The sequence below is a fragment of the Amaranthus tricolor genome, chromosome 17 (genome assembly GCF_026212465.1).
Source record: "Amaranthus tricolor cultivar Red isolate AtriRed21 chromosome 17, ASM2621246v1, whole genome shotgun sequence".
Classification (NCBI taxonomy): domain Eukaryota; kingdom Viridiplantae; phylum Streptophyta; class Magnoliopsida; order Caryophyllales; family Amaranthaceae; genus Amaranthus; species Amaranthus tricolor.
This window is the reverse complement of record NC_080063.1, coordinates 6,087,865-6,112,848: the sequence shown is the minus strand read 5'-3', so window position 1 is coordinate 6,112,848 and position 24,984 is coordinate 6,087,865. Positions and strand designations below refer to the sequence as shown.

Below are 24,984 nucleotides of genomic sequence, written 5' to 3'. Positions count from 1 at the left end.
TAGACCTTTAGCTATATATTTCATACCCAATTAATTCTAGTTCTTAGTAGCTTTAGATACAACTATCTCATATATTTTGTTCTCACTGTGTAGAAATAGAGTACACTCTGCACTTACGATTAAATAAAATTAAATAAAATTTCCCTGTGATGATTTACCTAAGAGCATTAGCACTTGTTGGACTTCCCAAAAAAAAAAAAACCACAAAATGGTGAAATTCCAAACAATTGCACAATTCAGTAATTGACATTAGAAAAAGCATACCTACAATTTGTATTCAAGGTTCCTATAAAAAATGAAATAGTAGTTCATTCCATACATCAGGAACACCAGGCAAGCACCAATGTATACAATCAGAATAGGATTCGGGTTTCGACAATTGTTCGGGACTAAGCGTTTCCCAAAACTTGCGATAAATAGAAGGATGACCGTCTTTACGATACTCAGAAAGCTGAGTGATATTGAGAACTCTTACCTTTGATCCTAATCGGCTAAGAATTTTTTCTACCATTCTCATTGTAGGCACATCAGAATCATTTCCCCAGTAATTCTCCTGAGTAATGGGGTTAGTCTCATTGTAGCAATTTCCTTGTCTTTCTGGATTCCACTCTTGACTCCTGAAAGCAAAGCAAGTAAAAAATGGAAACTATCAGATCGTCAATTCAACAAAACGGATGTTTCTATAAGTGAATTAGCTAATAGTTGTTTCACGAAAAGTGTAATGATAGTATCCGTCAAGGAACCAACTTAACCAAAAGCTTAAGCTAATGGTTGAGGTCTTAAGCTAATGGTTGAGGTCTCAAGATATATTATATACTCTAACACGCCCCCTTATACGAGAACTCTTTGGGCTAGAAGTGTGAATGCAGCACAAACCCTCTTCATACCTTGATCCATGTCAAGGAACCAACTCAATCAAAAACTTAAGCCAATAGTTGAGGCCCTGATATGTTATATACTCTAACAGTGTCCCCTTCTGCGTCATTCGTATACAAACAACCACAGTATCAAAGAATGCATTTTCAGTGTCAATCCTTGAACACATCATTTCCGACTTCTTTCAATATCCGGTTTTACAGTATCAAAGAACACTGCATTTTGTCAATCCTAGAACATATCATTTTGTTCTATTTCTGTTTTTGATTGAATCAATATGATTGTAACAATTTTCTGAACTTACCTTGTGTACCTTGAGGAAAGTATTGTGTGTACGGAAGGACAATAATAGTAGTATCAAACAGAAGAAGGTTTAGCAGAGGATAGGAACAAGTTTTTTTATATAACACTTAACACATCAAGATTAACAAAGTACACTGACCGGCTATGTCACATGATTCGCTAATCTCCTCACAAATCGCAAATCGAAAAATGCGAATTATGATTGGTTTTGGGCTATTCTTAAGCAAATTTGAGCGAATCGTGAATTCGAAAATCGAATTAGTTATCAACTTATGTTACATTGAGCTAAATTTTCACTATGCTAGTATGGCTAGTGTAAAACCTGAACGACAAGGTTCTGAAAATGGGTGGTTGGGCACTCACCGCATATGAGTCGGAGACATAGTTACAAAAAATACTCGCTTCTCTAGAGGATCGACATAAGAATCCACCCAATCAGCCCACGTTTTCATGGCCAACTCCATGGCTGGTCGACCATCCAACTCTTCACAAACTCCATTTTCTTCACTACTCCACCTGGAAAATGATATGATTTACGAAACCCATTAGTCATTATCATCAAGTTATTTCTATTCCAAGAAATAGGAACCATACTTACATTAGCTTAACAGGTCCTTGCCTCCACCACAAATATGTATTGAAGACAAGTATATCTGCATTCTCCCATTTAGAAAGATGCCTTGTAGCAGAATCTGGACGGATTATACGATCACTTAATCTATGATTTACAGGGTCATCAGAATTCGAATCAACAAGTAAAGGAGCCCACAGGAATTCAACTGAGGCATTATAATTCTGCATAGTAAAGGGCAATTGAATTAATATCTCATTATTTCCATTTATTTCAAAGAGAAATGAAAAACTACTACAAAAGGATAACAACAAGCTTTGTTACTTGAAACCTTCATTTCAGTTCAAGCTCGTGTTGCATTCTAGAAATCAAACATATACGTAGGAACTTTTTTTCGAGAAAAAGACACTTGCTTCATTGCACAACATTATCCCAATACCATTAAATGGCTCCCATCTAGGGGGTTTAGGGAATCGGATGTGCGCAATCTTACCTTTTGTTAGTTATAACAAAGAGGTCGTTTCCGATACCATTAAATGGCTTCCATCCAGGGGGTTTAGGGAGTCGAATGTGCGCAACCTTACCTTTTGTTAGTGATAACAAAGAGGTCGTTTCCGATTAGCCCTTAATAGCAAACATTTTTTTTATTTTTCAATAAAGACACTTGCTTCATCACACAACATTACCCCAACACCATTAAATGGCTCCCATCTACGGTGGGTTTGGAAGTCGAATGTACGCAATCTTACCCTTGTTAGTGATACAAAGAGGGCTGTTTCCGATTGGTGGGTGCTGAAATGTGGTGACTCGAACAGAGTGAACTCCGCGGGGCGCGGAGTACCTGCTGTCCCAATCCGCAGGGCGCGGAGTAGGTTCTGTCTCAGTTTCGCGGCTCGCGTAGTTTTATACGGCTCGCGTAATGGCGGTTTCTTGGCACGTTTTTGGCCGGTTACTCTTAGTATTTGACGATTTTTTGTATTTTCTTAACCCTAATTTCTTTTTATTATTAGGTATACTATATAAGGCCCCATGTAATTAGAATTAGAATAGGATGCAATGCAAAACACAAAGTGAGGAAAACTAAGAGAGAAAAAGCTTGGAGAGCCATTGTTGTGGTTTCTCGTGTTCATCTTGTAATCTCCCGGTTTATAGTGAAAAGTTTATTCTCGGTGCCGGTGGATGTAGCTATCACGTTGATAGTGAACCACGTTAAGATGAAGGTGTTATTAAAGCAGTTGCAGATTTGGCGTCCGTTGATCCCAAAGAGTGCGGCGTCTACGTCGGGATCTAGAAACGAATGGACTGATGAACAGTTAGTAGTGATGGAAGAGAAGGCTCATTCTACCATCTTACTAAGTCTTGATGATCATATCATCACGGAGGTTGCTGATCAGGAGACGGCCGCAGAATTATGGTTAAAATTGGAGTCACTATACATGACAAAATCTTTAACCAACAAATTACTACTGAAACAGCGGTTGTTTAGCCTCAGGATGCAGTCAGGTACGCCATTAAGGGATCATCTAGAAAATCTTAATTCTATTTTACTAGATTTGCGTAATTTAGAAGTTAAGATAGATGATGAGGATGCAACGTTAATATTGCTTGTTTCTCTACTGAATAGTTATGAGAACTTTGTGGAGTCTTTTGTGGTTGGCAAAGACTCGTTGACCCTAGAAGAAGTGAAGGTAGCACTTTATACTAGGGAGTTGCGTCAAAAGGCGACAGGTGATAATGAGAATTATGGCAGTGGGTTAGTTGTTAGGTCGGGTAGAAATTCTAGAAAGAATAAGGGGTCTAACAATAGTAACGGTGCTAGGTGGAATACTTGTAATAGTAGAGATGTGTCTAGCAACACTAAGACCATAATGTGTTATCACTGTCGGGAACCAGGACATTTTAGGTCTAAATGTCCAGAATTAAAGAATAAATCTCATGCCACAGTAGTCGAAAGTAAACAGAACAAGAGCTATGATTCGGAGGAAGATTTAGCATTGATTAGTTGTGTTGAGTCTAGTGATTTGGTTGATAGCTGGATTCTTGATTCTGGTAGTTCGTTCCGTATGAGTCCTCGTCGGGATTGGTTTGATACTTATGAGTCTTGTTTTGGGACTTCAATTACGATTGCTAACGGTACTCCATGTGAAGTAGTAGGTATTGGTTCCATGAGACTTCGGACTAGTGATGGGAGAAGGGTTACTTTGACTAAGGTGAGGCATGTTCCTGCATTGGAGAAGAACTTGATATCGCTTGGGACCTTAGATGATTTGGGGCTCAAGGGTGAGTTTAGCAATGGGGAAGTGAGTTTCTTTAAGGGTTCGGATTTGATACTTAAGGGTGTCAAGGTGAAATCCTTGTATGTCTTTCAGGGTGTTACGCTGCCTAGTTCTGCTGTTAGTGCTTCTACTTGTCACCAGGAGATGACAATTTATGATAGGCATGGTCATATGGGTGAAAGTAGAGGGCTGGAATTGTCCATTGAGAATCGTCTTACAAGTGTCAAGGATGCCTACCTTGAGGAAGACAAGCATTGTGTGTTTGAGTTTAAACACGGGTGTGAGCTTGGCATTGAAGCTCATGATCACTTGTATGGTAAGATGGTTAGTTGGCTACATTTGGATAGTTCGTTTTGTGGATTTGTTATGTTCTGTGTTTTAGGTATTTTGTGGCATCATACCTATGGGATAACACCATTGCAGAACGGTGTTACAGGAATAGCAAATTGGACCTTGTTAGGGAGAGTCTTATGCATGCTCTCTGGTACTTGGTTGTTGAGTAGATACTGGATTAGTTTGTTCGATCGGGGTTTACACACGGGATTAGAGGTGCCCAGAATGTGTGTGGTGTGGCTCAGTAGGGTATCGTGCCTCTTGTTAGGGCTTTGTTATGTTGTTGTGTATTTTGCAGCAGCTAGTTATGGTGATAGTGGTACCGAGTTTGAGGTGGAGTATGAGGGTAACTCTTCATCCATTTCTGTTCGACCCCAGATTGATGGTGTTGATGCTACCCCAGGTATCTCTCTGACTGTGATTTCTGGTGCTATCTTTATCTCTGTGGATAGTTTAAAGGAGTCAGTACAGGGAACATTCCGCCGATCTAAAGGATTTCAAAAGGGGCCTATATGTGTTATCGAGAAGTCTAATAGGTTGGCTGTAGGGAGTGTTGTTTTGGTTGCTATAAGTGTGGTAGGTTATGCATTGAACCTTGTGGGATTGGCAAGGTTGGTAGCCAATTTTGTAGAGTCACTTGGACCTCCAACTTATGAGCATGTAGTAGAGTATAGTGAGCGGGCGCAGTGGCTTGCTATGACTTTACGTATGAGCAGAGTGTGGGAACTGTTGTATGGACTGGTAGTGTTACTTAGCTCAATTACATTACCTCATTTTGAGACTAAGTCGGTCTACATGTCTAGAGTAATGGTTCGGTGTTTGAAGTATGCTGTGATGTGTCATTTGTAGGTTTGTGACTCAACCTGGGTGGGGGCACTGGCAGGTAGAGATTTGTTCTCTCTACGGTTTTCTTGGATCAGCTGTTGTGTTTCTTATGTACGGGAATGATACTAAGTGCTTTGTTACATCGGTTGAAGCTTGGGTTGTGTTCGCTGAGTTTGATTATGTCGTGATCTCGGTGATGGTTCTTTGTGATCAACCTTGGTTGGCTTTTGTGTACTACGATTATGTGTTTAGTGATCAGGTACTTAATGTTCGGGAGAAGCACAGTGTGGTCAGATTTCATTCGGAATGCACGTACATGAAGACAGAGGTAAAGAAGGTAGGATGGTCTGATAGTCCTAGTAGATTCTTTACTATGTTGGATTCATTAGCATAGGCCCTTAGGGGCGGTGTGAGGGAGCCCACAGGTGGAGGTGTGCACAACCTCAAGGTGAAGCTTGCCTCGTGTACTCGTGATGCAGATGGAGCATTATGAGTGAACTTGTGATGCTAGTTGAGCGTTATGAGTTGTTATACTCGGAAACGAGTATGTGATGGGTCTTAGTTGAATACTTATCGGGATGTATGGCTTATGCTTGAGCTTTGCATCGGGTTTAGCTTGAGAATGGTTTTGCTTCACTATGGTTTGATGAGGTAGTGGTTGACTACGTGTTCTCGTTAAGGTGGAGATTGCTGAAATGTGGTGACTCGAACAGAGTGAACTCCGCGGGGCGCGGAGTAGGTTCTGTCTCAGTTTCGCGGCTCGCGTAGTTTTACACGGCTCGCGTAATGGCGGTTTCTTGGCACGTTTTTGGCCGGTTACTCTTAGTATTTGACGGTTTTTTGTATTTTCTTAACCCTAATTTCTTTTTATTATGTGGTATATTATATAAGACCCCATGTAATTAGAATTAGAATAGGATGCAATGCAAAACACAAAGTGAGGAAAACTAGGAGAGAAAAAGCTTGGAGAGCCATTGTTGTGGTTTCTCGTGTTCATCTTGTAATCTCTCGGTTTATAGTGAAAAGTTTATTCTCGGTGCCGGTGGATGTAGCTATCACGTTGATAGTGAACCACGTTAATTTCTCGGTGTGATTTTCTTTATTGTTTGTTTGAATCTTTATTGTTTCATTATTGTTTTCGATCTTTGCTTCCGCTGTTGCACAACAGTGGGTTTGGGGGTCGGATGTTCGCAATCTTAAACTTGTTAGTGATACAAAGAGGGCTGTTTCCGATTAGCCCTTAGTAGCAAACATCAACTTGCTTCATTATAGATAAAAAAAAAACACAAGGACACTCGTGAAAAGAACAGTCAAGTAGAGCAGCACTTGATAAAATTACCTCTGCTCGAAAGATAGTAAGATGAGCATTTGGGGACATGGATTTCATCTCAGCTGGAATCACTGATTGTAACAAACAAACCATGGAGATCCATTGCCCTCTATTCAGTGAATCTCCCACAAACATTAATCTTTTCCCTCTCAACTTTTCCCACATTTCAGTAGCATTCCATCTATTAATACCAATGATCAAACCATCAACAAACTCACCAGAAAAAGGCCATAATTCACTTACATCAACTGAAAAAGTACTAAACAAGCAAAACCCAAATTTCAATGTCTCATCATAGAAGTGATAAAAGGAAGTGAAAGTTTATCAGATTATATTGAACGATATTAAAATAACTTGTTAAATGTTAGTGTATATAATATATCATGGGCTCAACCACCAGATAAGCTCTTGGTTGTGACAAAACGTCACGGCCCACGGGTTCGAATCTCAAGTTGAATATTTAGCGCCAAATATAAGGAGGACCTGTGTTGGCATCCACACTTCTACACTTCTAGCCCAAAGAATTTTCATTTGAGGGGTGTATTAGAGTATATAACATATGAGTATATAACATATCGTAGGCCCTCAACTACCAGCTTATACTTGGTTGAGTTGGTTCCTCGACATTAAATAAGCCACACTTCTTGTAATGGAACAATGTCTTCGATCACTAACAACTAACAAGGGTAATCTCGCGTATATTGACCAATGGCATTGGGGTAAATGGTAATACAAAAAAAGGCAAATTACCTCTTCAAGTTACAGTGATTGGGCTGCCACCGCCAGTACTGGTAACCCAAATCAGGTCTTCCATGTTTATGACAAGCAAGCTGATCAGACATGTAAGGACAATGGGACTCATTGTGAAGAGGATATGAAGTATTATCAAAAACCCATTTCCCTGAAAACACATCACACTCTTTCTCACCATCAGAAACAGGTAAATAACGGTGATTTCCACCCCAACCCACTTCCCGGCCACTGTACTTTACGGTGGAGCTGCATGTAGTGAATCTATCAAGTTCAACTGCAAATCCCCAAACAAAAATTCATAAATCTACTAAAATTTCCCGAAAAATGGCCACAAAATCAAATTAAGTTACTAACCTGGAGAGAAATTAAGGGTGTGTTGTAAATGAAGGTGATGATCTGAGCTTTGATTGTGATGAAAGTGTTGAATTTTGAATTCGTTGAAGAGAATAGTAGCAGTAATCAAAAGCATAAAAATCAAAGAAATTAAAGGGAATGTAGACCTTCTTCTGCCCCATTTCCATACCTGCACCATTGTTTTGTTGTTGATACAGAGAGATTTTAGGGAAAGGGAGAGAAGAATGTGCGATTTTGTCCTAAATTGGCTGAATTAAAAATAGTATATTAATTCTAATTCCTGAAAACCTAAGGCTTACGGTATACCGACAGCGATTGGAATAGAAGTTGACGAGTCAGTGCAAGTTTGACTCATTAGTTGATTACTTTATTCAAATTTTATATTCCTATAATTTATCACAATTTTGATTACATTAATATTAATAATTAATAATAAATCAACTTTGCTTGGTCTACTTAATAAATTTATTTATTATTTATTTTTAAATGAATTTATTTTTTAGCTATATTTGCTAAAAGTAAAGTCACCTATTATTTATAAATATTTTTAAAAGTTCTTTGTCAGTTAAAAATAAGGAATTAACATCAGTTGAGTTTATTTTCAAGAATTATATCGAATAGGTGAGTTAATTAAAAATAAACAATATTTGTATTTATTTTCAGCGGATCGAGCAAAGGCTAGTTTATTTTTAATGATTTTCCATTATTATTATTATTATTATTATTATTAATTTGGAGTAGTATTTTATGTTTTAGGGGTTTGTTTGGCAGAATTTGACTAGTTAACAGTATTGATTGATAAATTAGCTGTTTAAGCTAGCTGTTATGAAAATATTTGAAGATATTATGACGGTGTCTAAGCCAAATATTATGCAAACATTGGCTGATTAATAACATACTCTTACGTATGCCATAGGGAATTTTCTTTGGAGGTAAACCAGATTTTAATACTAATTGAAAGTTCAATACTGACTCAAACCCATTTTATAAAGCTCCTATGTAAGAGCTTCTATATGTGTTGAATAGATTGTTCTTCCTATTGCAAAATCAACTAGTAGAGATATATTTTTATCTTTTTTATTATTATTTAAAAATGTATGTTATACAATTCCCTTTGAAAAACAATAATCAACTAGGAAAGCATTAAATTTAGGTATATATACTTCGTCTAGTTATTAATACTCAGAATACTTAACCCTTATATAAAAAAATTAATATATCAAATATTACGAGTATTAAAAATCAAAAGAAGTATCTATATCTCTTATGCAACTAAACTAAATTAAACTAAACTAAAAAGGCGTAGAGAATTTCATTCCAAGTATCGGGAACACCAGGAAGACACCAATGACAACAATCGGCATATCCAATTGGGTTAGACAATTGTTGTTGAGTTAAGGGCTCCCAATGCTTCCTATAAATTGATAAATGAGCATCTTTTCTATATTCTGAGAGTTGAGTTATGTTAAGTAGTTGGATGTTTAACCCTTTTGTTGCTAGATTTTGAACTGCATCTTCTACCAATTTCATCATAACTGGGTCTGATCCACTTCCCCAGTAATTTTCTCTCTTGATTGGCTCTGTCTCATTGTAACAGTTTTGTCCGTCTGCCCCTCCCCATTCTTGGCTCCTGCATATATATTAATGCACCGTTTCTGTTAGAATTTAGAAAATAAATGTGAGCAACTCAAACGAATATATTTACCTAAAAGAGATTCCCTACTAAAATAATTGGTTGTAGTAGGAGTTAGTCCACAAGATTATAAAGTAGCATCATCTTTTCTTTATTCGATGTTGGACAACTCACATGTAAATAATAATGAACACTTTAACACTACTTTCTCATGAATCTCATGTCAAAAATGAGACGGACTCATATAATTACCCAATTTCTCTAAGTGATTATTTTAAGATTTTAAGTGATCACTTTAAGATTATAAGTAATCACTTTAAGAATATAAATGTAAATTAGACCTACTCGATAGAGAGCATATTATATTTGAAAAAATTTGTGTAGATTTGAGTTTTATATTAAATTCTTTATGGACAATATGAATGAAAATTAAGTATCTTATTATCATAAAAAGTTTTTATAATCATTCCATATTTTTTTCATAATTTGGTAAAGATTACTCCAAGTTAACGTGGACATTCATACAAGATTGTCTTATCAATTGCATGATGATCTATTTGTGTAAGACCCTTTTTCAATGACGATGATAAAAAATAAAGAGTTTATATACTAGTAATTGTATTAATTAGGTTGTTCAATCTATATATAAAGAATGTTTCACGAAGAGATCGTCTCACACAAGAATTTGTGTTGGATGATAAATTTTTTTAGTAGCCTACAGTGAGTAATTACAAACATATTTTTTAAACGTAAACAATTTGAGCACGACGACTAATGTAAGGGCAGACGGATAAATGTAATTTTGTATCGCATCCCTTTCATTTGGGACGAATATAGTTGTGGATATGGTGAGTGCTCGCTTTGGGCATTGGATACATAAATTTAGGGGCGGATCAAAAATTGACAAATGCTATGAAGGTTCAGTATAATTTTTAAAATTATAATATTTTTCTAATAATTTTATATCTTTAAATACCTCACATATACTAAGTAATTTAATATTAAGAATTCAAATTTTTCGGAGTCTGCAGTCGAATATGTTATACATGCTCAAAACCTTCTACGCATAAATTATGGGTTTTCCTGTTCCATACCAACCCAGCCCACTCTACCCACACTCTCCCATCCATTCTTGTAAGCCCCACCGGGCACCGGCCTTCCCTAAATATTAATTTTCTTGTACCTAAAATATATCCTCTTTGTTTCTTAATAAAGTTTTCACAATAAATATTTATAGGAGTAATGAAAAAATAGTTATTTTTAAATAGTAAATAATATTATTTTATTAAATAATACATTTGTTGGAGGAAAGTAGGGTTCATAAACATAAAAAAATACTTCTAAAAAAAATTTAGTGGCAAAAATATGGAAATCAAAACTAATAAAAAATATTTTATAAAGTTAATGACAAGCATGTAGGGACTATAAAGAATACAAAAATGTTAAAAAGAAGTTAGTAGAAAATATGTGGGGAGCATAAGCATAAAACATTAAAATAGGGATGCATAAGGTTATTTTTGTTCAAAATTTATAATATAAATGAAAATTTTTTTATGAAAATTACAAATGAAACACTTAAATGACATGACAAATGAAAACTTCTTTAAATTACGGAGGGAATATATTATTCTTCTATACATTTCTTATTATAACATGTAATTATTAGTAATAACCTTAAAAAAATAGTAATACCTTTCATGAGTAGGAGCCATGCTAATCCAAAAAATCCGAGTTTTAGAATGGTTAACGTGATTCACCAACCAATCTGACCAAGTTTTCAATGCCATTTCGTAAGCTTTCAACATTTCAATTGTGTTATACGTTCCATCTGGACTTTCAAATGCTCCCCATCTGCAATATTTTTAAGTAAACAAATTGACATAATTGTTTAATTTACATAGCTAGAATACAAAATTTTAATATATGTACCTTGATGCTTAACTTCTTATGTCAAGTATTTATTAAATAAACTTTAATATATTAACATATTTATTATGTTTATTAATAAAAAAAAATTAATTTTTAGTCTCATCTATACATTAATTCATTTTAGTTGAAAATAAGTTTCATTTAGTAATAATCAAACGAGAAAATGAAGTACAGATAATGCTAACTAACTCTGTAATCTTCCTAATAAATCCTTTATATAATCAATATTACTATTACCATGCAATTAGTTAGTCATTGGTTTGTGGGCTTTAAAAAGTTTTGAGTACTAAATTAGTATTCCTTAGAATTTCACCAGCAAGTAAACATATTTAATATAATTAATAGCTATTGTTATGAGAAATCGTTTTTCGGTGAGATAACCTGAAAAAAAAAGTTTATATTATTATAATATGTATAAAATGACCTATTTTGTCAAAATGCCGATTCAATCAAAAACTTATGTTGATGGCCGGTTGGGACCGCACGATATGTTTTATACTCTAACATACTCCCCTCATACGAGGGCCAATTGGGTTAGAAGTGTGGATGCAGCATAGACCCTTGCTGTTGAGATTCGAGCGATCATAAACTCTCTTTCTCTTATGTTGGCTTCTGATACCTGTCAAGAGACCGACTCAACCAAAAACTTATAATTTGATAGTTGAGACTTTATAATATGTTATGTACTCTAATATATTTAACAAAACGCGTTTCAATATGATACTTTCTCATGCAACAACTTGTGTATTTAATTTGATTAAAATTAAAAGAAGAGGAAGGATGAGGAAACAATGGAAAAAGGGGGGAGTTACTTACAGAACATTGACGACAGGCATTCTCCACCACAAATAGGAGTTAAAAAAGATGTAGTCGGCGTTGGTCCAATGTGTAGCATGCTTCTCAATTGCTTGAGTTCTCACTATTCTCTCCGCCACTGGCACACTGTGTTTTATTGGGTCATCTGCATTTGATTCTACTAACAGTGGAGCCCAATAAAACTCTATTTTTGCATTGTATTCCTTTTCAAATAAATTAGATATTATGAGTCGAAATTAATTAAAAGAAATCCCCATATAATTTTTAGAATAAATGGTATGCTCGGTAAATGGTTGTTGGCTCAAGTTGTGGGCTGAAGCTATTGGCTGGTTGACTACGTAAAAAATATTGATTAATTAGCTATCTTTTATGTAGGTGTTAATTGTTTATTGTTGGCTAATTTAATAACTTTTTAATTTTAACTTAAAAGTTAATTTTCAGTTGTTTTAAAATCATCTATAAAATATTTTTTTTTTACCAAGACAATGACACACTCCAAAGTATCTATAGATATCAAGGAAAAACTATTTATCCACTAGGTAAACTTTCCACCTAAGGTAGTATTGATAATATAAAAATCAAAAATATATATATATATATATATATATATATATATATATATATATATATATATATATATATATATATATATGTGTGTGTGTGTGTGTGTTATGCACCAACTAATTATTCTTGTTAACTAGTATTGGGGACTGCATTTGCACATAGCTTATTGATTACTCCTATTATTTTGGAAAAGAATTTGCTGAGTATGATTACCATAACTCCGTTTTTCTATTTTGTCCAACAGCATGGCAAATCAAAAATGATACAATATCAGGTGAAACTTTTTTCAAAAAAAAAAAAATCATATTTAAAAAAATAATAATAACAATTTTATGCAGATAGACAAAATAATTTCCTATTTATTTTTCATGTAAAAAACAAATAAATAAAGCAATTTAAAAATCTCTCTAGATATGTCTTAGCAATGTGCTACAACATATTGCTATTTTGACATAGCTAGCTATTTTTCTTTTTACTCTTATAAACGTGTGTGGTTGATTGCTATTTCACTCAACAATATGTTTATATTCCATTTTTAAAAAAAAAAATTTCCTACGTGCAATGGACTAGTATCATTAATTATTTTTAATATCATCATAAAGATAATATTAATTTATTTTTAAAGGAAAAAAATTCGAAAATATAATTACATACTAAAGTTTAAAAACACTATCTAAATGCGTGATACCAAGATACAAAGGATACAAGCGTAAGGTATCATGATGCGTTCAATACTTCAATAGTTTTGGTATATTTTGTTAGTACAAGAAGTGGTGCAATTCAAGTAGATTTTAATATTAGGAAAATTTGAAACAAATAATCAAAAATATATATACAAAAAATTAAATTATAGCCAACTTTTGAAACTACTTTTCAAGATAAGCGATTTTTTTCCAAATTCGAATTTTAAGGCTGTTCGCACTTAATAACAGCGAATAAAGACAGAGGTTCAAAAAAAACAAAGGGTTTCTTCGCTGTTACTAACAGCAAACAAAGCTAAAACTTGGTCAAACAGGAGATCTGTTGTTTTTAGCTCGCATCTGTTAGCTGATACTAACAGCGAACAAAGACTGGAGGTCAAAAACAGTCAAAGTCTTTATTCGCTGTTAGTAACAGAGAACAAACTCTTTGACTTTTTTTGACCTCCAGTCTTTGCTCGCTGTTACTAACAGCGAACAGCCCCAAAACACATCTTTGGGAAAAAACTGCTTATCTTGGGAATTATTTTGCAAATTGCTATTGTATGAATTTTTTATATATTTTTTGCTTACTTGTTTTAAATTTTCTCAATATTAGTATATTTAAAATGCAATTTTTGATAAGAGAATAAGCTGTGAAATTAAAATAAATTATATATCTAATATATTCTTAAAGTATGATAGTTTTAGCTTTTAGTAATTTCAGTGTTTAAATATTAAATGAAATAATTTAACATTATAATGCAATCAAATCAATAATTTTTATGAAAAAATTAACATTAATAATCTAAAATTTTGCTCATTCGCTATGAATATTTTCTAATAATCTAATATTTGCCTTTAGTTCGTTGTGAATATTTCAACCTTTATTTTATTATGCTAGCAACATACTCTATTATAACCTATTATTAGTAATGTGGTATGTTGTTGGAAAATTTATCATAAAGGTTGGATTATTAGAAAATAATCCAAAGATAAAATTATTCATAACGAATGAGTGAAAAGTTGGATTATTAATGTCAAATTTTCCTAATTTTTATTCCAAAAATATGTAATTAAAATCTCTACCTAATTCGTAACTACTTTAAACTAAAAACACTAACTAATAAATGCCCATTTTAAATTTCAAATAAAATAAACCAATCGATTTCTACATTAGGTAAATTCTAATTAATGCTAGTAATCCATGTCATTTTTACCTTATAATTGTTTGTGATTAGCGATGATAATTTAAGATCCTATTAAAAATTTATTATTTGGTTTTAATATAAAGGTACGGATTGTATAATATAAATATACATTAATACGTATAACACACATGTATACGTGCTTACCATGGCCTTGAAGGTGAACAAGGAGCCATTAATGTATAAAGATTTGAGAGGAGGAGGAATAGAGGAGTCCACTAAGCAAAGCATAGAGATCCATTGCTCTCTATTCAAAGAATCTCCAACAAACACAGCTCTTTTGTTCCTTAGCTTCTCCAGTAATGCTGTTGCATTGAACCTTCATGTGACGCCATGCATATAATTAATTAAAAGGGGAAAATTGCATTATAAATCCTATTAAAAAAAAAACAAATAGTTTGTTCGTTGTTGGTAATAGCGAACAAATATTATTTTAATGTTTCTGTCCCTTCAAACGTAAAAATATTATCCCTCTTTGTTTGCTGTTAGTAATAACAAATTTAACCTTAGGCTCGTACATGAAGACACTTATTTTGAAAATTTAAATTTTCCCAAACTTATTTTATGAAACTTTTTATAAAAAAAGCTTATTTTACAGTTCATTTTCATGTTAGGGCCTTGTGTCGTCGCATAATTTTCACAGACCATTAGCAGGTCTGATAAAGGGGTCGGAGCCGAGTAACATTGAATCATAATGCGATTATGTTAATTTATCGTCATCATACCAATTGTATTCCCTCATAGGAAAACTATGATCAGGGTCTGGAGAGGGAAGGAAGATGGCAACTCATACCCATAGGAAACAGCTAGTCTCTTGAGAGACCGTCTCTTTGAAAGACGTATCTCAAGCCCAGCCCATTAAAGATTAATGTTTATTTACCATATTCTTAATGTCTACTTACGTTATCCTTAATGCTTACTTACCGTATCTTTAATGCCTACTTTCGATATCTTAAATATCTACTTATATTATTCTTAATATCTGCTTACAATATAATAAAAATATATAATGGGCCGGCTCAATTAGAAACTTATCTCTCACAAGAATTTGTACATAGGAAAACTATAATTATCTTAATTGTATATTTAAAAATATATTGGAAATTGAAATTTATTGAAATAATTTGAATAAAAAAGTCGCAAAAATCAAAATTCAAATAATTACACCGTACATCCTACAAGAGGGTTAACTATTATAATTTTGTATATTTTAAAGGGTAACTAAGTTTTATAAGAGGGATAAATTTGAATCATAATATGAGTCACCTTGATTATATAACTAATAATATGAGTGTAGAATTTAAAGTTTTGATAAAAAATAAATCAACTACTACTTGTTGAAAAAACTAATTGAAAAGGAAATGAATGGAGAATTTAAGTAGAAATGAGTGATATTAAGCTTGATGATGCACATTTGCACACCATCAAATCTATACAAGTGGAGTCATAATAAATTTGTCTTAATATAAATATTTTAAATATTAATTTTTTTAGAATTTTTAGAAATTCAAAACTGATCAAGTTTTTGACTTGCATTGAATAAGTTCATATCCACTTAAACTGTAGCGAAATGTCAAATATATTAGGTTAATTAAGTCCTTTATTATCTACTCTAATTATGGCTTAGTATTTTAGGATGGGAGTTGGTAAAGTTGTTGATAAGAAGTCAAGATTGCATAATTCTTATCTAGGAATAGGACACATTATATTTTTTAATAATACAAACTTAAAAATAAAATAATTTAAATTTTGAGCTTTTAGATTTTATAAAATTTTAATATTTAGAAAGTATATATTAAGACGAATCTATTAAGATCCCACATAAATATATTTTTTCATATATATTGATGAAAAATCATAACTAAAGTTTGATACTAAAATTCGTAAATTCTGTTTGAGAAAAACTATAAAAACAGAGGGAGTATAAAATAATATGATATATAAACCGAATATTCAATTAAAAAATCAAATGATAGGTTAAAAAAATGTCGTTATTTCTCTAATTAATTACGTCCACATATAAACTTAATTTTTTTAGATTTTATTGAAAATGTTCACATGTATTCAAACTTAAAACTAAAATAGAAGTAATTTATATATTTTATCCGTTTCACTATACTTGATACATTTAATTTTTTACCCAATTTAATGTGTTGTTTTGATCATTTATGTATTGAACTATACACATCTAAAAATTATTAAAACTTACTATTATAAAAGTATGTGATTAAGGATTTAAAAAAGATCTCACCTAACTGTATTTTTTTATACATTAACCACAATACATCAAATAAACTTAAATAATAAATAGTGTCAAAAATGGTTAAGTAGCGAGTATTTCTATGCAAACCAAGATAGGAAGAGAATAGTAGTATAATGATTTCTGGTAGTAGAGAGCGAAAAAAGAGTATCATGAATTCCTAATTCCAAGCTTAAAGCTGATAGGAAGAATAAATTATGCATAACTGAAATTCTAGAAAGTAACCACTTTTGAAAATTAATTAATTTGTTGATCCTAATTCCTAATAATGCAGGGGTTCAGTAGTCCTGCAATCTGCATGTGGAAATTGGACACCATAATTAAGCTTTGGGGACGCCACCATGACTCCATAATACTATACACAATTCACGGATTTTGAGCGGTTAGTATTGTTGAATTTTTCGCCTTTTAATGTACTAATTTAGTAATTTTTAATATTATAAAATATAAATAATTAAAAATATATAATTTAATATTAATAATTTTTATATTCAGTCGAATTAATTAAGATCTCACTTATGTTTTAATTAATAAATTCAAAATTAATCAGGGTAAAGTTGTACATAATGTGAAACGGAGGAAGTATTAAAAAGTATTGTTTCCGTTTTTATACTTGCACTTACATATTTCTTATGCAATTTAATTCTTTGTTGATTTGTTTAAATGTAAAGTTATATTGTGAAAATATTGGACGACATACACCAATAAAACAAGATTCCACATAACTATGTTTTTTCGCGTATAATATTCGTACCATGTAAAATAACATCGAATGGTAACCAGTGCAAAAATTGATTCAGTAGAAGTAAAAAAAATAAAGGATACGCTTTCACGATAATATTTTTGGAGAGAAGAAATGAAGAGGAGGATACGGAAAGGAAATGAAGGTAAGGTAGATAGAAGGAAAGTCATTCTTATTTGTTAGGAGGAACGGAAAAGAAAAGAAATGGAAGGAAGATTAGAGTTTTCCCTCAGGGTATGTTTGGATTAGGCCATTTCATTTGAATTGATAGAATTGACCCATAATCCATTGTTTGGCTAAGCTGAAAAATTGAAATTGGAATTGGCCCAATTCCAATACAATTCCAACCTAAGTAAAAAACAAACTCTTCATTTTCAACCCATACCTTCTCTAATTTCAATTCCTATTCATTAATTTTTTTTTAAATTTATTTTTGGAATTGAAATTAATTTAGTTTTGGTTTTGTTTTGCTTGGGAGATATTTAAGAGGTTTGGAACTTTCCAAACCACAATTAAATAGATTTAATTAGTTTTTTTCTTAATAAACACTAATTTAGGAAATAAATTTTGGTGAACTCCAAAATAAAGTTTTTTTTATTTTTCAACGCTACTTAGGCAAATCATCATAGATGAATTTATTTATTATTTTAATTTCCAAGGTTGTACTATTGGTGATGAAGCAGAAGGACCATTTATTTTTGTTTGGTACTCTATGTTGACCCATTGACTTGTTTACCAATGCTAAATTGTAATGTTGACCCATCGACTTGTTTACCACTGCTAAATTGTAATGTTGACCCATCGACTTGTGTCTTTTAATGCCGGGCACTAACTTGTTTCATATGGTTCAACGTAATGAACAAAGTGTAGTCTAAATTCTAAATCGAAAATCAAATCGGTTCAAATTAAAATTTTAATATTTGGTCTGGTTTACGGTCAAAATAATCTAGTCTGTTTTTTTATAAAAAAATAAATTACGATTTACGTTCTGGTATCGATTTTTTATTTTTCATACCAGACCAAACCAGACTAGACTGCAAACCTTACAATAGTCCAAATCATAATTTTTTTAAAAAAGAAATTAAGTTGTTACCTAGATATTTCAAGATGTAGTAATTTTTGTATAATAATATATACTTAAATGATGTTGATATTATCAACTAATTACAAATTATTATGTTTAGTGATTATAGATGCGAAATATTTGATAAACACGTGTATTAATTTGGATAAAAAAAACGATACAGCAGACCAGACCGTTGTAAAACGGTTTGGTCCGGTCCAGTCTAGAAAATTTTCCTAGCCGAAATTTTTTAATTTGGTTTGATTTTAGTATCAGATCAGACCAAACCGAACCATGTTCATCCGAAGTTTCACTACATTTTCATTTAATAATAAATTTGTTTTTAATTCACTATTTATTACTTTTCTATATTATAGCAGTGGTACTCTATGTTTTGTGTGACTTGGAAATTTCCGACTGCTATAATTAATTCACTATTTTAAAAGTAATACTTGCCTTTCCTTCTCTATATATTTCACTATTGAGGTTTAGAAAGTAATACTTGGCCATCATTTCTCTATAGTACTCTATGTTCATTTTTACCGTTTTTATGGTTGAATGTAATTACAAGGTTTTCCAAACAATACTATAGAATTTAAATTTGGAAATTCAATTCCAATATTTTCCAAACAACTATGTGGATTTGAAATATAGGAATTCAATTCTTTGATTTTCAAACGAGATCGAGGAATTGAAATTGGAATTTAAATCCATAATTTCAATTTCTTGAATTGAATTACAAAAATTCAAATGAAATTCGTGTTTTCAAACACTACCACAATTTATTTAAAACTTCGAGAGATTGAAATCTCTTCAAAATCTATTCAACTAATTCTTCTAAATTCCTCCCCTACAAATTCCTTTCCTCTCATTTTATTATCCGAAAATGATTATTCATTCATCCAAATTTTACCCCTTTTTTTCCCTTTATTTCCTTAAATCCAAAACACTCTAAATTATTACTTTATGTTTTATATTAAAATTAGAAATTAACTTTGTTATGAGATTTATTAATTTATATTATTTGGATAAATATTAATGAAGAGACTTTTAGTATATTTTTGTAGTCCTCCATTTACTTATTGGACCAATGAAATTATTTTATTTATTTTCTAAACAATAAGAAACTTCTTCCATAAATAGAAATATTTTAAATATAAACAATAAAAAATTAATCTAAAACAAAAAACCTAATCAACATTTTAAAACAAATATATTAATATTTTAAATATGAACTGCACATTTTTAGGATCGCACAGAGATTATTATTATGATAACAAGAAGAATGGTCCAGTCTGCCCCTCAGCAGAAAATACAAATCCCAATCAATTGCAGGTTGACTTGTTGAGGTGAGATTTGGATTCGGGTGGTCTGCTACGTTAGGAAGCTGGCGGAATCATATAGAAGTAGTTATTACATATAGGCGCACTATTAAGGCATTTACAATGTTACTTTTTACTACTATTATAATTTATGTAAGTAGTTATCGTGAATAATATAATTTTTTATAATTTTTTAATAATAATATTAATTATTGATTAACCATGAATGATATTAGTTTAAAAGGGTTTTTCTAAAAAAATTCCTAAAATGTAAAAAATTAAACTATAGATAATTATAAGACAAAAAAATGGTATATTAGTTAATAAACTAAAGTTGATATTATTCTAGGAAAATACCTCATAAGTTCGTATTATTCAAGATTAATCAATAGTTGATATTATTATAGGAAAATTAATAAAATGTTATATTATTCACGGTAATTTTTCCTAGTTATTATAACAAAACATTTCACGGATTTGTATTATTTTTTTTTGGTATAAGTATTAAAAAAATAAATATTATCCTTGTTCTTAAATAATACTCTCTTTTAATTAATCAATTATTTTCTTTTAGTTTTTCAAACTTTCTAAGACAACATTTTGACTCTTAATTGTGACATGAAGGAATACCATCTACATCCCATCCAATGTCCCTTTAACATGGTTAAAAGAAGTGAGTTACTTTTTAGGGAAAAGATTGATAATTAATTTTGCAGATAAAATAAAAAAAAAATTAAAAAGTACTATATAGAGATTAAAAAAATAGTAGATTATTGTAAAAAAAAAATAGAAATGATGTAGAATGAAAAGGACAACCCAAAGATTTTTGCATATAAATTGCTAAAAAAATAAAATAAATAAAATGAAAGATTAAAAATATTAAAAAATTAGAAGGTAAAACAAATTTAAAATAATTTAATTTTTTTTTATTTTTTTATGTAACATGACGTAGTTTATTTTATATGGAGTATTAAATTTCTAAAAAACAATTCCAATTAATAGTAAGATCTCACAAGTCACAACTATATATCTCTAAGATATCTCTTAATTAATCTCAAATAATCAAGAAAAAAAGAAAAATAAAATGTTAAATGATCGTGTCTCATGATGTAATTATTCTTATTGAACTGATTTACATTTTCTTCGTTTTGAAATATTTGCCACGTTGAGGATATTGACACTATTCATCGTTCAAGCTTATTTTATATATTGCCGTAATGGGTAAGAAAAAATATGGTGAAACGAAATCTTGTTTGAATCGTCTAATCATATACTTTCATAATATAAACTTTTTATAATTTTAAATATGTATAGTTCAATATATAAAAATAACACTTAAATTGCGTAAAAAAATCAAATTTAGCAAGTATAATGAAACGGAAGAAATATATATTTATTGTATTAATTAAAATGACTACTTATATAATTATTAATTAAAAAAATAAGTTAATTATATATGTTTATCTCATGGTAAGATAATCTCATACAATACCAGTTAAATAAAAAAAGAGCAAGAGAGAGAAGATGGGTACCTTGGAAGATCACAATGGTGAGGTTGCCATCTCCATTTCTGATAACTCAAATCCTTACGTCCGAACTTCTCACAAGCCAACTGATCCGACATAAAACTACACTCATTCTCCTTATACAAAGGGTATAACGTTCCATTATCATACACCCATTTCCCATTAAAATAATCACATTTTTCTAATGAACTATCGTTCTTCAATGGCGGTGAAGGTGTGAAGGATGGGGATGATCCATTATCTTGAGATAAGTAAAGAAGAGAAATAAGAAGAGTAAGGAGTATGATTGTGAGGAATTGAAAGCTGTTTCGAATTCCCCATGTTGATGAAGATGGTAATATGATAGTGTTGTTGTTTGGGTTTACTTGGGATGATGACTTTACCATTTGTGATGAATATGTAGAAGTAATAGTTAGGAATCAGGATTGTATTTGTTTATTAAGGTGTTTAATGTTTTCTTTCCCCAAGCCTAAAAGTCAGGGAGATGATTCCTTAATTTAATGAGTTAGTTTTGTGGTTTTGGTGTGTACATAAAAGTAGATTAATAGGAACACTTTTCTTGGTCTATTAGTGTATTAGTTGACCATAACAATATAATACTCCTACTACTACTTCATGTTTCTTTCACAAATTCTCGTGAGAGACCATCAATAATTTGGTCAGCGTATTACATTGTTTTAATTTACTTAAGCTTTAATAAATTAGGCCTGACAGATGTCTCTAAAAAAGACAACGGTTTATCAGGATACCGACTGATATTTCTTTAGGAAAGTATGTGAGGATTTTATTAGATGTTCATTTAGATGTTCAGATTGATTTTGAGTATGATATTTGTTGTTGCGTTAGTTGATTTTTGCGTGTGTGTGTATATGTATATATAGGTTTTGGATCATGTGAAAACCAATTAAAGTGGTAAAAACTAAAAACAGGTGTACATAAAGCTTTTTCTTGAGATAAATAGATACTACTTTTTCATTTTATTCAAAATAATTGATTGGATGAAAGAAGGGTAATCTTTCATCCATATCATACAACATCCAAACTCCAAAAACCCGCAAGCAAGCATATGTGCTGCTTTGTTACAAATTCTAGATACAAAAGAGAATGAACAAGATACAAAATCATTAATAAGACATTTACAACGATTAATAATAACCCAAACTCAGAAATACCAGTTTTAGAATTTTTTTTATAGCTTGAACAACTCTCTGCGTGTCAAGCTCAAAACATACACACTTTACTCCATTATCAATAGCCCATCTCATTGCAAGTTCCAAAGCTTTTGCTTCCAAAATGCTTGAATCTCCACCTCCTATGTGAACATTTGATATCGTGGCTTGCACTTCACCCAAATGATTTCTGAGGATACCTCCCCAACCAAACATATTAGTTTCGTTAAAGCTTGTTGCATCTACATTAAACTTCAACTTGTTTGGATCTGGAGCATTCCAAGAATTAGCTTTCACACTACTGAACTTTTTTTATGTGTCGCATTTATCATTAATAAGCCATCATTCTTGAACATAAGCTTGTACCTGTGAAAAAAGAAACGGAACATTCACTAAAGTATCATTCCAAATTCTATCATTTCTAGCACCCCAAAGGCACCAAGCAAAACAAATACACAAAGTGGCTTTTCTGCTGTCATAAACATATAATATAACATGTATCCAGTCTCGAAAAGAACTAGCATTAAAGCAGTCTATTGGTAAAACAAGATTTGTGTGAGCCTAAGCCTCTTTAGCAAACACACAATCTCTAACTACGTGAAGAATATCTTCTGCTTCATTGGAACAAAGCTCACAACAATCAGTACCCAAATCAATTCTTCTCTTAATTGCTTTCTTTGTAGGAATCACACCCCTACTACCCCTCCAAGCAAAATTACGAACCACCCCTGGAACTTCTAATTTCCAAATTCTTTTCCAAATATCATCATCAATAAAGTTGCTTCTCCATTCATCATTCCTTGATTCCATAGCTACCCAATATCCTGATTTGACCGTATACAATCCATCATTAGTGAAACCCCAAATAAGTTGATCATCAACTGAATTATTCTCTAAAGGAATAGTAATGATTAAATCTTTATCTTCCTCATTGAAATATTTCCCTAATAACTCTAAGCTCCACCTTTTCCTTCCTCCATCCTTTATAATCAAATCACTAACTCTAAGATCATCAAGCTCCTTTACAATCGGTGAATGAACCTTTATATCTGTTCTCTTTAATTTGGAATCCATTTATCACTCTAAACTTTAATCTCTCTTCATGACCCTATTTTCCATCTCATTCCTTTTTCTAAAATACTCCTAGCTTTTAATATACCTCTCCACACAAAGCTAGCATTGCTACAAGTACCCACCTCCCAAAAGGATAGATTTGCCAAATGTTTAGCTTTAAATACTCTAGCCATAAGAGAATTAGGACAAGACAACATACGCCAACCCTGCTTAGCCAAGAGAGCAAGATTGAATTCATGTAACATACGAAATCCCATTCCTCCAAATTTTTTGGGAATACAAAATTTCTCCCATGAAATCCATTTTAGCCTTTTATCCCAGACGATATCCACCAAAAAGCATTCATCATCCTATGAATCTCCTCACATAGGCTTTTAGGAAGTAAAAAAATACTCATTACACGGGTTTGCATTGCTTGAACAACCGATTTCAATAAATTTTCCTTACCAGACCTCGATAATAATTTAGCCATCCATACTTGAATCTTACTTCAGACCCGTTCTCTCAAATATACAAAAACTTCCGTTCTCCCCACAAAAGAAGGTATGCCCAAGTATTTACTATTACTTTCCTTTTCCCAAACTTCTAAAATATCCTTAATCTCTTGCCTAATGTTTTCACTCACTCTAGGGCTGAAAGAGATTGATGATTTATCAAAATTTATCACTTGCCCAGAAGCATTAGAGTAGGATACTAGAACATCCTTGAGCTTTTGAGCTTTTGACCCTCTAGCATTACAGAACATCAAGCTATCGTCAGCAAAGAGTAAACATGAAATACTAGGAGCACTTCCAACAACTTTAATACTATTCAATTCGCCTATCCTCTCACTTTTTCTTAATCGACTAGTTAACCCTTCTGCACATGTAATGAATAAATAAGGAGACATTGGATCTCCTTATCTCAAACCCCTTTTAGGAACAATCGGACCTACTAAATTACCATTTACGCAAACATTAAAACTAACAGTTGTCATACACCTCATGACTAAATTAATCCAATGCATAGGAAAGCCCATTCTTCTCATAACTCTCTCCAAGAAATCCCACTCCACTCTATATAAGCCTTGCTCATATCAAATTTTACCGCCATAGTCCCATTATTTTCACTCTTATTCTTCCTCAAGCAATGTAAAGTTTCATAAGCAACAAGAATATTATCCGTAATTGGCCTCCCAGGAATGAAAGCACTTTAAATTTGTTGTTCGAAAACTAGAGAGGACAATAAAGGCTTAATTTTATTAGCGAGACACTTAGACATGATTTTGTACACCACATTACATAAACTTATAGGCCTCAAATTAGTCATACACTCTGGATTTGTGCATTTAGGAATCTAAGTAATATTAGTAACATTAAATTCCCTCGGCATGATACCATG

General features: G+C 31.9%; 4 protein-coding genes across 4 annotated transcripts; all 4 read right to left on the bottom strand.

Annotated features, from left to right (window-relative positions):
• Nucleotides 1-194: 194 nt before the first annotated feature.
• On the bottom strand, nt 195-7,921 carry LOC130803858 (protein trichome birefringence-like 35). Its single transcript, XM_057668071.1, has 6 exons — nt 7,622-7,921; nt 7,265-7,541; nt 6,524-6,695; nt 1,778-1,974; nt 1,543-1,695; nt 195-617 (listed from the first exon to the last, which is right to left on the bottom strand). The coding sequence occupies exons 1-6, from the start codon at nt 7,797-7,799 to the stop codon at nt 287-289; spliced, it is 1,308 nt and encodes a 435-aa protein (XP_057524054.1). The 5' UTR covers nt 7,800-7,921; the 3' UTR covers nt 195-286.
• Nucleotides 7,922-8,684: 763 nt separating this feature from the next.
• On the bottom strand, nt 8,685-21,913 carry LOC130804336 (protein trichome birefringence-like 34). Its single transcript, XM_057668739.1, has 5 exons — nt 21,368-21,913; nt 14,596-14,767; nt 12,000-12,202; nt 10,947-11,105; nt 8,685-9,251 (listed from the first exon to the last, which is right to left on the bottom strand). The coding sequence occupies exons 1-5, from the start codon at nt 21,745-21,747 to the stop codon at nt 8,909-8,911; spliced, it is 1,257 nt and encodes a 418-aa protein (XP_057524722.1). The 5' UTR covers nt 21,748-21,913; the 3' UTR covers nt 8,685-8,908.
• Nucleotides 21,914-22,506: 593 nt separating this feature from the next.
• On the bottom strand, nt 22,507-23,604 carry LOC130803680 (uncharacterized). Its single transcript, XM_057667882.1, has 3 exons — nt 23,111-23,604; nt 22,897-23,002; nt 22,507-22,836 (listed from the first exon to the last, which is right to left on the bottom strand). Exons 1-3 carry the CDS (start codon nt 23,602-23,604, stop codon nt 22,507-22,509), a joined length of 930 nt encoding a protein of 309 aa, XP_057523865.1.
• A 26-nt stretch (nt 23,605-23,630) lies between these two features.
• LOC130803679 (uncharacterized) lies at nt 23,631-24,493 on the bottom strand. The gene is made up of 2 exons (XM_057667881.1): nt 24,101-24,493; nt 23,631-23,954 (listed from the first exon to the last, which is right to left on the bottom strand). Exons 1-2 carry the CDS (start codon nt 24,491-24,493, stop codon nt 23,631-23,633), a joined length of 717 nt encoding a protein of 238 aa, XP_057523864.1.
• Between the last annotated feature and the right edge of the window lie 491 nt (nt 24,494-24,984).